Raw genomic sequence first — 17,626 nt, forward strand, 5'->3', positions numbered from 1 at the left:
TTTATAGCTTAACATTAGCTTTTTACCTCCGTTGATTGCTTTTAGGCATCAAAAATACTAAAAGTGTTGTTCATCTGAGAGGATTGTCTTGCCAAAAAAAAAGTGTTATCGTCAAAAATGTTTGTTTGCCACGGAGCTTATTTTCTACAGTAATCCAAAACTGTGTGGAAAAATCCCATAGGCTTTTTTGACATTAACTTCCATGTTGGCTACAGTAAACTTCATCCCTGGAGCACCAAGTTTCTGCCAATACATCCCCCTAAATCCCACACACTGAACCTTTTAATACTCAACAAAGAACACAAACCCACACACCAAAAGACACATAATGCCCCCGCTGCACTCTCTGCACTACAGCCTGTCCAGTCCTGATTTATCACGACTACCAGTCACTTCATCTCTATATTCTCCTTCAGGGGTCCGAAGGGTGTGTGGACGTTAGAAGAAAAGGGTGAGTCACCCCACTTTGACACCACATTTGAAGATGCCCGACCAAGTCTGACTCACATGGCCCTCTTGGGACTGCAGAGGGCCGGCTACCTCAAGTATCTCATCAGCCAGAACGTGGATGGCCTACATGTGCGATCAGGCTTCCCCAGGTAACTCGACCCTGCCTCCTGTAAAACTCTTGTTGTGTACACCTCACGCTACAGGTGATGTACACGCATCAAGTGTTTTACACACTAAGTAGCGAACTCAAGCTACAACTCTTAGTGCTTTAAATTCTACGAGACATTACACTGAGATAACGTACTGATCCACGCTCACTAAGTAATAATTGTTTTTTACCTACATTGGGGCTGCAGAATAGATATAACACTGTGGGCTGCTAACAATTATTTTCATGATTTATTAAGCTGCTGGTTAGTAATTCTAATGATGCTAATAAAACTTCAGAAAACTGAAAAATTGCCCATCACAATGTGCTAGAACACAAGCTTATGTCATCACATCTTGTTTCTCTAAAAAACAGTCCAAAACCCAAAGATACTCAGTTCACTATGTTAAGATTAGGAAAAGCAACAAATTGATTAATTAATTTCAATTTTGAGCAGCTAGAGACATTACATTTTTGTTTGATTAAAGGAAGATATTAGCACATCTTACTATCTCAGATGCAGGTGCGCTGGACTCACTTGAGTCTTAAAAAGAAGATCCTGAACACTGCTCGGTCTCAGCATTACAATTTATTAGTTACACCAGCATTTCGGTCCCTCTGGACCTTCATCAAAAGAGAACACAAGAGCTCCATGAGTAGAGAGATGATTACCACGTATCACTACATGTCAAGTACATCAGAAATGACATCTGCTCATTTAGGCTCCGGGGCTCTGAAAAAGTTACTCTGTCAGAGAACGAAGGTAACATTGAAGAAATACTCAACAGAAAAAGGTTTACCTGATATTTAATCTGCAAAGTCTATCGATTGAGCGATTGAATGATGAGATAGCAAGGCATGTCATGCTATAAGGTGTCATAAAAGACCTACTTGTGATACAGTCTAGTTACAGCAGGGTGTAAGAGTATATGTTGCAGAGCAGTTTTAATGATTTATAAAAGCTGCAAGGCTAAAGGGTTGATGGGTCTGACCTTATCAACCCTGATAAGATCAGTATATTGTGTAAATTACTTTCTAATTAGTGGATAGAGGAGTAAAATCAGAGGACTGATTTTACTGTGTTTCTTATGCCTTTTGTTTTCTTCTTTTTACACGCTGAGAAACACACTCACAGGGGATCAGTTGGCCCACACCTGTGGAAATCGGTTTAAATGCCATTCAGAGCTGGATGGCGAGTAATTTTCTGCTGTAAATTGCAGATAAAACTGAAGCTTTGATTACTGCCCCTGAAACCTCCATTCAACAATCAAGCAGAACCTCGTTACCCTATCATCTTCCCGTCAATCCAGTCTGTGTAATCTTGGCGTCATTTTTGATCATTCTGTGAGTTTTGATACTTACGTTAGGGCACTGTCTCAGTCGTGCTTTTTTCATCTCAGGAACTTGGTCAAACTTAGGTCGGTTGTATCGAGAAACAAAATTGAGATGCTGATACATGCAAATCACCTCACGCTTACACTAAGTGATAAGATATTTATCGTCCCACAACAGGGAAATTTGCATTGTTACAGCAGAAAAGGGACATCAAAGCAGGTATGTGCAGGATAAAGCAAAGGAACAACATGAATAGTAATAAACAAGATACAAAACTCCAAAGTTGAAAACAAGAAATATTTACACTAATTTTACATGGAAATAATAAGATTACACATTGTTATGATGAAATAATGACTACTGTAATTCTCCTTTCACCTTTTGCCGTATGATTTGCTTTTGAAGCAGAGAGGAGAGAGACGAAGTCAGAAGTGGACGTGATGAACTTATTTAGAGGAAAAGTTAACTTATAAAGAAATGCAGCAAATTCTTTATTGTAGAGGGAACAGACACATTATAGTTAGTTAAAAAAATTACAATATTTTAATTTTACGTTGTAGGCTGTTTGAGATAAGCGTATTGTTTTACGCCAGTTTGTTGCATGTTCAGCTCGTTGCGAGTCACTGTTTTTAAATACGAAGCTGCGGCTTTGTGATAACAGCTGTAACGGCGCCAGCTATGAGAAGCTCTTTAAATGCTGCTCAAGTATCTTCAAATAATGTCCAGTGCAGTGGAAAACATTTGGTTAGACTCTGAAGTATCAAAACATATTGGACAAACTCAAGGCCAAGAATTCAATTTTACATTGGCAACATGCACCCTGCTTCACTGGATAACTTGCTTTCCCTGGAAGCCATTTCTCTCTCTACCCTCCATTAGTTAGCATAATGTTAGTTCTGTGAGGAAATCATTGCGGCTGCAGACGAATTGGTAAAGCAAACTGGTTGGCACTAATCTTTTGAGATGACAGGTGGAACATAGAAATTAACATGACGCCTCCAAACATTTTTCAAAGCCTCAACACATTTGTAAATATTTACAGGTATATGGACATGTGGGGGGTATTCCAGAAAGGAGGTTCAACGAACTCTGAGTCTAACCCTGAACTCTGAGTTGACTTACTCAGAGATGGGAAACTCTGAGTTTCTGGTTCCTGAACAGCTTATCTGAAATAGTTCAGTTAACTCTGAGTCTGTTCAGCCTGAGTTCAGCGCACAACTTCAATAAGAAGCCATCATCAATGGAGCCCCGATACCTCGATTCACCATGGCAACCGCTGAGAAACAGAAACCAGGCTGCTTTACCCCAGAGCCCTTTATTCTAGTGCACTACTTTACCCCATTGGAACTAGAGGTCCTCATGCTGCCTACGGCAAATATGAGCACATATTTAGGAAGAAAACCGTTGCAGCAGCTAAGGAGAGAAAAGCTGCATGGGAGAAAATCGCTGCGTGTCATTTGTGTTAATGCGTAAGTTTGAATGCACGTGTCCATTGATTTAACATTAACCACACTTTATTAAAATTGTAGTATACATCTGAAAAAGTGATGGATTGAATAAATTTGACTTTCATTGAGGTGCAATCCCACAGGGAAAATGCACTTGGAAGCAACTGAAAATGAAATATAAAAGCATCATTCATAAAGGTAAGGCATATTTCACTCAGCCTTGATTGTAGATCGACCTCACTTTGGTATTATTCATATTTGACGTTAAACAACGTAAATATTCATTCAGTGGCTATTTCAACATGTAGTCATTTAAACCCCCAACAGAATGCTGTTTAAACACAAATATGTCCTCGAGCCAAATATCCTGCTGAGTAAATTAACAATTGATATTGATATGAAGCACACACCGTGAACACATTATTAACTGTCTTTATGGGACTAAGAATTACTAAGATGATTGTGTATTAGATTGTGGTGCATATGTGGGAATGGTATTTTAATTATCTAACTGATATTTGATCATTGATGTTGTTTATTTCTTTTATTTTATGTTGGTATGTTAGCCCGTTGGATATATATATATTAATAATATTCATCAGAAAATAAAAGAGCACATCCAATCGAGATCTGAAAATCCTCTCTCGATGACGCGTAATAATTCTGCTTCGATATCGATCGGATTGCAAACGTACGGACAATCCGTGTCTGACAGTTTGCTTCAGGTGGGAGGAGACAGGTAGAAAGTCTTCTTCTACAAAACCTGCCAGCGAGCAGGTTATGCTCACAGAGTCAGTTACCATGGTGATTGACTCAGAGTTTGACTTAACTCTCTTCCTGGAACGGATAACACAGAGTTTCCCTCGTCTCAGGTTTAACATACTTTGAGTTTTCACATAACCTGCTTTCTGGAATACCCCCACGGTCGATTGGATTATATTCACAGGAAGTGTAAAACATGTCAGCTGCGTTCTTAATAAAATAGTAAATCCCACAAAATTATGTGGGATGTTAAATTATTCTTAGATGCCTGGTTGCCTTGAAAAAAACCTGATAACGAACATTATTGTTGGACTCTGTTGTCATGTGGAATAGACACCAAATCGTCCAAAAAACGGAGGAATTAAAAACATTTAAATTTAGAGCAAAGCATAATGAAGCTCAGATGTGAAGCACTTTCTTTTACTGAATGATGGAGTGCTCTGTTTTATTGACGCACTTTCTTTGATCAATTAAAAAACAGAACACCGTAATGTCGGATTAAATGCACCAATATTAATTACATTTTGAATATTTTCTTATTGAGTTGTTGACATTTTATTCACACATGATTAAACACACTTTTGATGACAAAATGTGCTCCAATCAGTAAAAGCTAAACTCAGTAGGATGGAAACATGAGAACAAAACAAGTATAAAGCAAAATATTGAGAATTTATTAAGATATTGAGAGTCAGTGTCAGTCTTTGCTATGAAGAAACAGACATATATTACTTAAAAAAAGCTTTCAGTTTCTAAAAATCTCTTGGGGAGCTTCATGGACCTTTTAAACAAAATGTTGATAATGATCAATAATACCAAAGACCATAGTAGGTGCGGGGCAACTGGAAACAAGATTATGAACTGTAATAGCCCGTGTGATCTTCATTTCTGTGCATTATAACTTTACTGTATCATATTTGCTGCTTGAGTATTTTATTTATATTTAATTTCCGTTATAATTGGAAACCCCTTAATAAAAATATTGTTTAAAAAAAAAACAACAACACTGAATTAAGAAAAATTCAGAAAGAAAACACAATTTGGGAAAAAAAGGGATTACTCTAACCGTCGTCTTTTCCTACTGCATTACGGTAAATTGATGCAATTTTCTGTACTCACCAGACTGCTCTAGCTGCTCAATTATTTTTCCTTTACCCATTTAGTCTTTATATCCACGTTACTAATAGTTATTGATGAAAAATCTCATTGTGTAAATATTTTGTGAGGCTACCAGCTGTCAACCCTACAATATTGGCGCAGTATCGATATTGAGGTATTTAGCCATAAATGTTGTGATATTTGATTTTGTCCATGTCGCTCAACCCTATTGTCATCTTTCTGATCTTTCTCTCAGGGATCTGTTGTCAGAGCTTCATGGAAACATGTTTGTGGAGGAGTGTGAGAAGTGTGGCAGGTATGTGCGCACTCATATTCACGCAGCAAACACTCACATTTTGATCTTGAAACTCTTTGATGATGCCCATCTTTACAAGCTACTGTCTTTCACTGAGGTTTCTTTATCTGGCATGCCTGTTCTGTAAAACAAACCATGTGGCTGCAACACAGTATATAAAGCATGCAGTGAATCAGGAGGCTCCTGCGTGTGATGAAGGTAAAACCCGCTAGTGTAATTGCATCTGAAGTGTTTTCTCTGCACACGTGAGTGCTCTCTACTCGTGGGTCCTTTGTTGTTGACCAGCTGCATCATCTTAATCAAATGGATATTTCCAGTGGGCTTTTGCATCCTTTCAAAGAGCGCCCATTATCCTCGAATGATTCCAGGAATATGACGACTTCATTTAACACCAGTGACCTGCAGAGATTTCAGCTCTCGTCTGAATAGATTACCTTTGGGATAAAGTAGAACAGAGGCATATATGTACATAATGTTTACAGCAGCTTCATGTTGCCACTGACAGCCTTAAAGATTATTTCCAGCATTATGTTCAGCCTATGTGTTGAAGAAAGCTGTCTGGAGTCAAAGGTTTTCTGGTCACTGAGTATATTATCATGTGTATGAAGTTATGTGTGTAAGTTGACCTTGGTGTGGTGCTTCTGAGTAGCATTTTATTTGAGGAGGTGTGCAAAGGACCGAGATGCCACTATTATTATCTGTATATTGTGCATATATCATAATTACAGTTAATGACAATGTAATAGCTAGTCTGAATTGTACACCCGTTGCTGAGGTCAAGGAAATTATTCATAACACAATTCTAACGTCTCATGTCGGTTAATGTCAAAACCAACCGCATGTGACAGTTTAATGTAATGTTAACACATAGAGCTTAATAGTTCTTAATTTAGCTTTATAGTTTTTAAGTTTGATATTAGGCCTGCTTTGGCATGTTCATGACCGGTTATGTTGTCTTGGTTAATGGAAAGTTGTCATCAAAAAGGCATCCCGTTTGACTTTACATTAAAAAAGACATAATTGACTAAATGAAACTTAAAGCAGGGGCAGGCAGTTTCCTAGAAAGGCCAAAAAAACCCATCAGAAATGAGAAAAACACCCTCCTCCTCCTGCGGCTCTCGCCTCTCTCTCTGTGAGGATGATTCATGCAGTTAGCCAGTGTTTCCCATACATTGTTTTATTCAATTTTATTTCATTGTAGAGCCTCATGCAGCACCTCCGTTTGCTGCTCCTTCTGTCTTTCTCTCTTGTCAGACCACAAATGAGACAAAATGAGCTCGCTACCACACAATACGCTCCTTTCGTTTATGGGTTGTTTTGCCTGGAGGGCAGCGGGCAGCAGCTTCTGAGGCAGACTGTCAGTCGACGGCTGTAGCAAGTCAAAGTCAGTGGTCACAGCAGGCTGGTCTGAAGCCCAATTTAGGCTAAAGATGTGCAATGAGATGACTTAAAACATGCAACTGCTTGCAAAGTGCCAGTCTGCAACGTTCTAAAATCCTTCTGGTTCACACCAATGCAGCTAGACAAGTCAGAGTATCTATCATCTCTTTATCAAAGACTTTCTGTACTTCCGTTCTGATTTTCAGCTTTTCAGGCTTGTTTGGTAGCTGAATATAACTTGTAGCTTCATAAAATATGAATGAGGATAGTGATAGTGAGTCACTGGGTACGGTTGCATTTGTAGTAATGATGAAACGAAACATAAAACGATTATCAGCTGGACTGTGTTCATTATAAATATACCACAATAGAATAAATAACCAGCGCCAATTAGTCAGTCAATGTGAGTGTGTGTGAGTGTGTTTGTGTGTGTGTGTGTGTGTGTCTGTGTGTGACATCCACATATACAGCGACCAGCAGCATCAACCAATCAACCGACACCGGCACACCGTGAGGACAGAGGTGGAGGGCTGGGCTCTAGCTAGCTACATGAACTTGAATTGCCTGCAGCCGTCGGCCTCATGCTTCTGCAGGATTCCAGTGGATCCTTAAAAAGTCTTGCATTGGAAAATCTCAAAATAATTGATAACATCTACTAAAAAAAACAAACAAACAAAAAAGTACTGAGTCCCTCTTCTTTAACTCTTAAACATGGAAATTAGAGCAGAGGAATAGTTCCACATACAGAGTGATACATATAATAGGTAATAAAAATCACCAATAAATACAAGTTATCTCCAAATTCTAACCAGATCTAACTTTTTCACTAAATGTTAGAATAAAAGTTTGGGCAAAATTTTTCTTAACTAAACTAAAAATGGTCTTAAATTTCGACATTTATCAAATAAAGTGGCATTAAAAAAGTCTTAAAGCGTTAGAATAAATTTGCCTTAAGCTGTAGGAACCCTGTGTTCTGGTTAACAGGCTAAAGGATTAGCAACTGTTACATTTTCTCTCCATCTCAAAATCACTTTGAGGATATTAACTCGTGTTTTATTTTGTTTATTGTCAAACTTTCTGTTAGGCACATTTGGCATCTTTTTTTGGTTACGTTGCAGTGAAGGCGCACACGCATCTGCATTTGTAGAACAGCCAAAAGAAACGCCCTCTCTCTCTCTCTCTGAAATGACCTGTGATTGGCCAAAGTCTCCCATCATTGGCTGAATTTTCTAAAGCCTGAAAAAAGAATACAATATGCTGAAAGTTAGTTGTGGGAATTTTGCCCAAAATTAAACGGCCTTCCCCAGTTTTAATGACAACACTCATAAATATTCATTAAGACTCTTTAATGTTAACGGCAGGTGTCATGTCAGTCTTTAGCACAAACCTTCAAGTAAAGTGTCACCATCTTTTTCAGGCAGTACGTCAGAGAGAAAGTGATCGGTGTGATGGGACTGAAACCGACAGGGCGTTACTGTGATGTGGTGCGATCCAGAGGACTCAGAGCCTGCAGGTAACACTTGCTATCACCTGCATTTTGAAATAAGCAGGGGTGCACCATGATCCATTTATCACTATAACTGTGTATTCTTAAACAGAGGGAAGCTGATAAGCACCATACTGGACTGGGAGGATGCTCTTCCTGACAAAGACCTGAACAAAGCAGACGATGCCAGCAGGTGAGACAGATATAACTGCAGCTGATTGAGCTCCATTGTTTTTCTTATTACATAATAATATTGGTTTTGGTTTTGATTCAGCACCCGTCTTGATAACTCAGTGACACACATCACATGCATCTTTTTCTGATTTCCTGTGACTTCTCTGTTTTATCCCTGGTAAAAAAAAAACCAAAAAAAAACCAACAAAAAAAAAAACACAAGTTACAGTTCAAACTTGTCCTGTGAACTAAAAAATATGAAATATTGTGATCTATTTGCTTTTGCCTTCCTGTGGCTTTGCTGTCAGTGTCCTACCACCAAATTTTTGCCAGCACTGGGAGCTCAGCTAACCCCTTAACTCCAGGAAAATAAGACGAATATGTGTGACCAGTATGTATGACATATTTCTGTACTGTTTGCCCCCAGACGAGCAGACCTGGCACTGACGCTCGGCACCTCTATGCAGATCAAGCCCAGTGGAGACCTGCCACTTCTCACCAAGCGCAAAGGGGGAAAATTGGCCATTGTCAACCTCCAGCCCACAAAACACGTGAGTGTCTTTCATGCACCAACTGACACGTATGAAAAGGAACATTAAATGGAAATACTCTGCACCAATAAAAGGCTAAATTGTGATAATGCTTGTGTGCCCTGTCTGGCATAATCAGGTTCACCATTTCACAGTTCAAATTTCCCCTTTTTTTTTTAGGACAAGCATGCACACCTGCGTATCCATAGTTACGTAGATGACGTCATGAAACAGGTAATGGAACTGCTGGGATTGGAAATCCCGAAGTGGGAGGGTCCTATCGTCTACGAGAGCTCCAAATCCAACTCTGAGTCCACCACCGATGTCAAACCGCTGCGTGCAGTTAAAGCAGAGAAAAAGGTGAAAAAGGACGTGATTAAGGAGGAGAGGAAAAGGGACACAACGGCACTGACAGACAATGGGAGTGTTAAGGAGGAGGCGATCCCGGTAAAGAGGGAGAGAGCGGACTCCCCAGGGGAGACAAATGAAGAAAACTAGCCTCAGGTATTTTTACTCACAACACAAACTCGTCCAAAAAAACAAACTTTACAACTGAGGGTTCTCGATTTAATCAGTTTCAGAGGACAGGTTTTTCTCATCTCATGCCCTCTGCAGCAAACGCCCTTCAGGTACTGTAGTGGTTTTGTTAATCCCAGATGTTTGACACACTCCTAACAGCCGAGATGAACAGCAGAGTGAAACTGACTCAGCAAGCATTAAGCAGAATCAGCTAAGTCATTGTGTCCAGTATAAGACCGTGGCTCTACACGGGGTGGATGTTTGACTTAAAGTGGGTTTTTTTCCATATTTTTAGTCATCAACTTGCTAAAAAGTACATTCACAAATACGCAGCCTGGGATGTAAAAGTTCCACCTGCTACAGTGTGGACGTAGAAAGTGGTAACTTTGCATATTATCCAATTTGGGGCTTTAACTTACTCAGAGAACCAGTCTTTAAAGGGCAGCTCCATCACTTTTGTTTGTTCTTTCAGAGTTTTTTTTGTAATTATGTAGCTTCCTGGTCGTGTTTCTTACATATTCAAATCCAAAAATTCAGATTTTGGTCAAACTATGACTGTTCAAGATGATATTTTCCCAAGACCTACTAAAAACTTTTTCCCACCTGACCTGACTTAGGTTTCTACATGGCGACACTGCTACATGTAAACTGACCGAGCCAAGTGATCTTTGGCTACATTCAAACTGCAGGCAAGAGTGGCCCAAAAAGTTGTCTGATTCATATTTTATTTTATTCTATTTCTTTCAGATATGTGACTCAGACATTTTTTTATTCGAGAAAGTGTGGACAGCACAAACAACATGGAATCTGATCTTTTCAATAATGTTTTTCACCACTTTCATATGTGGTCCTAAATCCGATACGGGTCTGTTTTGGTTTTTTTTTTTTAAAATACAACCTCAGTCTGAACATTCATATCAAAATTCACATGACTCTTATTTCACCTGAACTTGCGTGTCCTTTCTTGCTGCGAGAGTCTTCTTGAGAGGTGCTGATAAATTTAGTTAAAATAGTCCTTGACATTCTTAAATTTTAGCTTCTGTTTCAGTGAAGCTTTTCGCATCAGAAGCCCATCTCTCCTGGCTCAAACTCTGCATCCACACACATCTCCGTACACACGTGACAGTCATATGCTCCACAAAATACTTGTCTCTCTTTCTCCTCATCTTGTTATAATCTCTTTATGAATTCGCTGGCTATCCCTGCACATCAGCGTCTAAATGAAACCATAACTTTGACTTCAATGGCCTCCATATTTACTTCCATACAGCAGTATGCTGTGTGTGAGGTCTTTGTTATTATTCTTTTGCTCACGTGGGTCAGTTATGGATTATGACCAGTTCACACTAGAATCTGATATTTGCCACAAAAAAGCATTTTAGCAATAAACTGAAACTGAGCAATACGGCTTGCAGTGTTAACAAAGGCCTTGAGAGTTGTCTGTTATTAATCATATGCTCCAGTTTGTGAGCAGCAGGTGGGAGTATTGGGGCACTGACGCTAATCAGTGTACCGCTGTGGATGTTATTTCGGTTGATTTAGTTTGAACTAAACAGCTCAGGCAGTGGTATACAAGAAACTCGCGCGTACTGCAAAGTAAAATCACTGCATTTGTCAAAGGAGTCTCCTTCTGAAGAAAGTATAGATACGTTTCAGTTCAATTCCCTGCAGGAGAGGCTGTCTGGTAGCAGGGTAAAGCAGCAGAAATATTCTAGATATAGCATACACTTAAACTGATGTATATATTCTTTTAGACGTTTCTTTGTTAAAACCGGTAATTTGACCTCACTGGGAGAACTGGGATTGTGCAGACTGCCATCTACTTTTGGTAATACACAGTAATGGTAATACAGTATGGATTTATAAATGTGTTAAAATACAACATAATTAATAAATATTAGTTGAAATATACAATTTAAATGAGGTATTATGTTATATTGAATCTTCATGTGTTGTCACCTAGTTAAGTAATGATTTAACATTAATAAAATAGCACCATCTTTCACCGCATGTATACATGATACAGCCACAGTCCATACTGCCAGCGCACGGCATGTGTGGGTGTTGAAGGAGGGACGGCCATCAACACTGTAACCTTTGTTATCTGCCTTTTGGTAATGGCTGAGAGGGCGTTTCTATTTGAAAAACACAGAGAAAAAAAGCAGATGGAGTCGACCTTTGAGGACAAGACAAAGAGATCTGGGGCACACGGTCATACATGCTGCACCTGCACTTGAAAGTTGTTTTTTTTTATAACCATGTGCTCCAGATCCCACAGATGTGTCCTTGAAAGACAGCCTGCGTCGATACTTACCAAGAAGAGATGCAGGGTTCCTACTGTCGCGGAAAACCTGGAAAAGTCATGGAATACCACAGTCACATTTTCCAGGCTTGGAAAAATCATGGAATCAGTAAAAATGATTGAACGTTTTGGAAAAGCCATTCAATTTTGTGGAGTGATGAAAATGTTCCAGGATTTTTCCATGGATAACTTCCAGGAAATGTAACAATGCAAAATTTTATCTGTAGCTGTCGACCTTACGCAGCTCTAATATGCACTGATGTGTGATGTTTTCTTTACCAACACGTACGTTTCTTCATTCTCTCCCTATGCTTCTTCTCTCCCCTCAAGTATGCCAGCTCGCTTAAATTATGTTCGAATAGAATTTGAATGTTATATGTTTGAAAAACGCTATCGTTATCCATGAAATTGCGACCCCTGGAGATCTCAAGTGAGCATCTCCAACGCTCACACAGCTGTGGGAATTTTAAGCCCAGATCTGATCTATTACAATAACACATTTTCTCCAAAATTATCAAAGTGCTTCCCTCATTGTACAAAGACTCTGTCTGTCTGGCAAAATGCGTAATTCTGCCTGATTTTAGATAGACAGTTACTTTTATTTGCCCCGTGGGGAAATTGGTTTGCAGCCACAATCACTTGACGTTTCCATATTTCGACATAACAAAAGTGAACACAAACTTACATTGCACCTTAAGTAGGAATTTGTCGAGACAGGACAGAGGTAGACGTTTAACCAGAGCAGCTGGACATAACTGCTTATTACTTGTGCATGTTTAAAAATGTGATAGCTTGTGGGATAAAGGACAGTTTGGATCTGTTTTTTTTTCAAGGGTTAAAAAACAGATGGGAGCAGGTTAAATGAGGAGGCCACAGGATCCCACCCATCACCCACGATCATGTTTGCCGTGTTAATAACAGTCTCTGTCTCTGTAAATACATTTTCCACATAAACGGAGCACCTGCCGCTGCTGGGCTGTAAATGGACCATAATCACACTAAACATTTCAGGGAAATGTTTTTATCTCAGGAAAAACATTAGTGCTATGTCAGGGAAGAGTCACTTATCTGTTTTATTTTAAATATGCATATGTTTGGGGAATAAACACAACTTCCTAACTATATGCGCTGTATTTTGCATGCTGTCAAACAGCAGTGGCCTAGTTGCAAATGTGAACCAACGTTTTAAAGGGGATGAAGGCAGCTGGCGTTTGTTCGTCTAAGATAAGTGTATGATTCTTTGTTTGCAGTGAAACTCTCATTAACATCTATGAGCTCAACATCTATTCATCTTGGTATTGTCATTATGCATCACCACATGATGAGTGAGCATTATAATTAACCTAGTATCTCCTATATAAGAGCTGATGTCAATGGAAAGAGGACCAAAGAGCCTCCTTTTGTTACGTTCAACCCAAATATCATAAAAACCTCTTTTGGTAAACCAAAAACATGCATATCAGATGCTCCGACTGTAAAATTGTCCCCAGGTGTTTGTAGATGACCACTGCAGTTAACATGATGCTCAGTGTGATGCTGAATATGTGTCAGTCCTTTAAAGCACTTTGTATCGAGTCCAGCTGCCTGTTCTGTGAATGGGTCATTACACAGTTACTTACCACCATTACCGACTCCATCAAATGTACTCAGCCCCTTTGTTCATTATTTGGTGGTTTTGTATCTAAGGCTGGGTGATGACGATATCTGGGTTCCTGCGGATCCTTAAAAAAGTTAAAAAGCATCACCTTTATTTGAAAATAAGGCCTTAATTTGTATTAAAATGTATGAAGTCAATCTTTCAAAAGTCTTAAAGTGGTAACACATGGGAAGTAAGGTTTTATGAAGTTGTTTTTTTTAAGTTGCATTATAAATTCTCAAAATAATTTATATTTTTTGAATGATTTAATGAATGCCTTTCACATTTTTGTGATGCAGATCAGGATAGCTGACAAACCTCAAATATACATTTGTAACCTGTCTTTCATGTTCAGTAGTGTTCCCCAGTCCCTCTGGCTGGTGGGTAAAAAGTGGACTACAATTTCTCTTGATTTAATGTTATTTAATTGACACCAAAATAGCAAGACAGCAGACATCCGGCTTCTCTGTTCACATGTCAACGTGGGTCTGTTTCTGCCGCAGTACTCATCATACACACCTTGATCAAGTTGAGCAAGAATTAAACCTTCAAGAGAAAACAAGAACAAATCGATCTGAAAAAAATCACACTCACACAGAACAAAGAAAACACGAAAACAAAAAACAAAGTCTCACTATCAGAAGCAGCCTTACCAGTCTTGTCCCCTGTCTGTCCTACTGTGCCAGTTCTCCTCTCTGTTCTACCGGCTCATTTCCCTTCTATATGTTGTATTAAAACATGTCTAAATTAGTTAGATGTTCTACATGTTTTCATTTCCACACTACAGCTGTTCCCTAAATTAACCCCTTTGACTGTAATACAAAGATATTTAGCGTTAGTCCTCACTGTTTCTTGAACATACAAATTTCTATATAATAGAAGAGAAAAGAAAACAACATAATATAATATCTATGAAAATGACCATGGTTTTCTGTCAAAACAGAAAGCCCAAGGAGAATGGATTGACTTGTTCAAGCCTTCTAGAGAAGCGACGGTAACTCAAATAATGACAGCGCTATGCAGAAGAGCGTATCTGACAGCTCAGCTTGTTGAACCTTGAAGTGGACGAACTGCAGCAGCAGGAGACCACAGCAGGTTCTGTGCTTATCAGCTCAGAGCAGGCTACAGTGGGCACAGCCTCACTAAAACTGGACCATGGCGGATTGGAAAAACGTCGCTTGGTCCGACAAATCTCTATTTCTGCTGCAACATGCAGATGTCAGGGTCAGAATTTGGCATAAACAACATGAATGTGTGGATTTATTCTGGCTTTTATCAGCTGTTCAGGCTGCCGGTGGTGCAGTGCTGTTGGAAATACCTCATTTAATAAGGATGTGGTGGAACAGATTCCTCAGGAGATAAAAGTCTCTAAAATTGTATTTATTGTACTTTATTTAGCACCGGACAGACTCCTTTTTCAGCTGCCCGTCCTCCTCAACTCAGTGAGAAGGACCTTGGTCAGAGAATCTACATCAGAGTCCTGCTGTCTGTGATCCGTCTCAAAGGACGACAGTCACTGCAGCACTTCAAAAGTCTGTGCTACATGGCAGGATGGACGTAAGGAGCCAGTGACGGTCTGCCTTAAGTTGTCCCCAAGAGAGTAGAGGATTCTGCATCAAAGATTTTTTGTCAGAATCAAACTCCTCAGTTGTAACTCAGAGTGCTACGTCTGGAGGAAAGCAGACGCAGCTCATTAACCATTTAATATGAACCCTGCTGCGAGGTTTTGCGGAGGAAGCTTCATGCTGTGTGAGCGAGTTTCACTGGCAGAATGCTTTTTAAGGACAGCGAGAACAATGAATGAAGCAGAACAGGGCTGAATAACCTGCTGCAAATACTGTCTATACTGAAATGGGTTTACACTCTGACACGGTTAGAGGGAAATTATTCAGTGAATCGGTAACCAGGGTGTCACGTCCTTGACTCTCATTAAAGGAATCAGTGGAATAACACGAAGATGGCTGTTTGCCGTCTAATGACAGATGCTCCCTATTCAGCATAAGTCGGCTCCAGCATGTCCCTGAGGAAGAAAGTAATCAACGTCAAAAGCCCAGTACTTCAAATGTGATGAAGATGGAAAGCAGAGAGAAGGGAAAAAACCCTAAAAACACTAAATTTGGACTTGTCTCAGTATTGAAAGCACTTGATTTCACCTTGTCTTTCTCTACAAGCTCCTGATAACTCTATTGAGTCATTTGTATATGAGGAGAAAGGCTTCCCCTTATCTTTGTCTGGCATTGATGTCTCTGAACTGGCCCTTAATTTTCCTGGGGATTATGGAAAAAAGTCTCAATTTTTCCCCTCTGATGATTCCAAAACACCAGAAAAGCCCAACCCAGGGGAAATTAGTCTCTGTCGGATGGAGGCAGCAGTCGATGCTAGAGAATTTAGGAAAAAGTTCAGAAAGTTTGGGCAGCTGTGCTTTAGGAGGCAGAGTGGGTCATCGACTACTTTGAAAGTTGGCAATTCAATCTCTGGCTCCTCCAGTCACCATGCTAAAGTATCTTTGGGCAACATACTGAACCCCAAATTACTCCAATTGGTTGTTCCATGGGAGTACGCGTGCAAATGAGTATTCCACAACTGAGTAGCAGGTGACACCATGTACAGTAACCTCAGCCACCGTTTGTGTGAATGTGTGTGTGAACGGATGAATGTGACTCATTGTGTGATAGCGCTTTGAGTGGTCGAACGACTAGAAACGATTTATAGTGCATTTCCATTTACCAAAGTTAGTATGAGCCTGTAGTGATAGTGAGCACCTTTACTGACTGCAACTGGCAGTCAATGGTCCTTGAAGGCACGGGCATTTTAATTGTAATATGACTGAGTCTTTCGCACTAACACAGCACTAACAGCTGCATTCAGATTCATCGCCATGATTCTTGATTCGAGGTTGTTCTCTTGAGGGAGGCATGTTTTTCTTCTTCCTGCTTGTGCCGCAACACAGTGTGCATAACAGTTCAGTGCAAGTGTTTTTGTTGGAAAAATCAGAGTGATACCAATTATCTCGTCTCTCTGGGTTTAGATTTAATTACAGGTGTTAATGTAACACACAGATCTAGATCTAGAGAAGCAAAACTTGTGTGTGGTGAAAATTAAAGAGTAATGCTTGCCCCTTTTTATCACAGCTGAGGTGCCCTTTAAAGTGACAGTTCATCCCAAAATCAAAAATACATAGTTTTCTTCTTACCTGTAGTGCTGTTTATCGTTTCGATTGTTTTAGTATCAGTTGCAGAGTGTTAGAGATATGAGCCTTTTCATGAAATATAATGAAACTATATGGCACTTGGTTTATGGTGCTCAAAGCACAAAAATTATAAATTTGAAAAACTCAAACATAGTTACAGTAATAGCATGGATGGATTACTGAATGGCCCCACCAGCAACATGAACATGTATGGACAAGGAAGATATGCAAAATATCAATAATAAGATGCAAAATAAATGCAAAGAGACACAAAATAACCCAAACAGATACAAATAAGAGACACAAAATGACAGCAAATATATGCAAAGGAAATACAAAGAGACACAAAACAACGAAAGAAGACAAATGTACCTAAAAGAGACATAGAACGATTACATAGAGTTACAAATGAACTACTGTATATAGAGGCTCAAAACAACTACAAAAAGTCATAAAACAACACCAAAAAACCCACAACCTTTAAAGAGACACAACACAACAACAGACATGCAAATGAACTACAAAAACACACAAAATGACTACAAAGACACACAAAACAACCAAAAAAGATACAAATGTGCCTTAAAGAGACCGATAATGATTACAAAGAATTGAAAAATGACTACAAAGACACACAAAACAACTACCAAAAGATACAAAATTACCATTAAAAGATAAATATACCCCAAAGAGACACAATTTGACCTTTATAGAGACACAAAGCAAGAAGAATGACATGCAAAGGAATGAAAAAAAGTCACAGAACAACTAGAAAGAAACACAAAACATCCAAAAAATGACACAAATATACCTCGGAGACACGAAATGACCATGAAGAGACAAAATAATCAC

The 17,626-nt window shown here is 39.3% G+C and overlaps 1 protein-coding gene across 4 annotated transcripts in view; it reads left to right on the forward strand.

Annotated features, from left to right (window-relative positions):
- Positions 1-17,626, forward strand: part of sirt6 (sirtuin 6) — a 45,030-nt gene that overhangs the window by 5,456 nt on the left and 21,948 nt on the right. The window contains exons 3-9 of one of the 4 annotated variants that reach the window (XM_088085370.1): positions 417-599; positions 5,498-5,557; positions 8,355-8,450; positions 8,536-8,616; positions 9,025-9,148; positions 9,308-9,631; positions 11,916-14,334. In XM_088085370.1, the coding sequence (XP_087941496.1) occupies positions 417-599; positions 5,498-5,557; positions 8,355-8,450; positions 8,536-8,616; positions 9,025-9,148; positions 9,308-9,625 (862 nt within the window). In that variant the 3' untranslated portion in view covers positions 9,626-9,631; positions 11,916-14,334. Of the gene's footprint in view, positions 1-416; positions 600-5,497; positions 5,558-8,354; positions 8,451-8,535; positions 8,617-9,024; positions 9,149-9,307; positions 11,073-11,915; positions 14,335-17,626 lie in introns of those variants that run through there. The other 3 variants (XM_088085368.1, XM_088085369.1, XM_042497721.2) reach the window with 3 other exon arrangements.

The sequence above is a fragment of the Plectropomus leopardus genome, chromosome 12 (assembly GCF_026936395.1).
Source record: "Plectropomus leopardus strain MGB_pleo_1.0 chromosome 12, ASM2693639v1, whole genome shotgun sequence".
Taxonomy (NCBI): Eukaryota; Metazoa; Chordata; class Actinopteri; order Perciformes; family Serranidae; genus Plectropomus; species Plectropomus leopardus.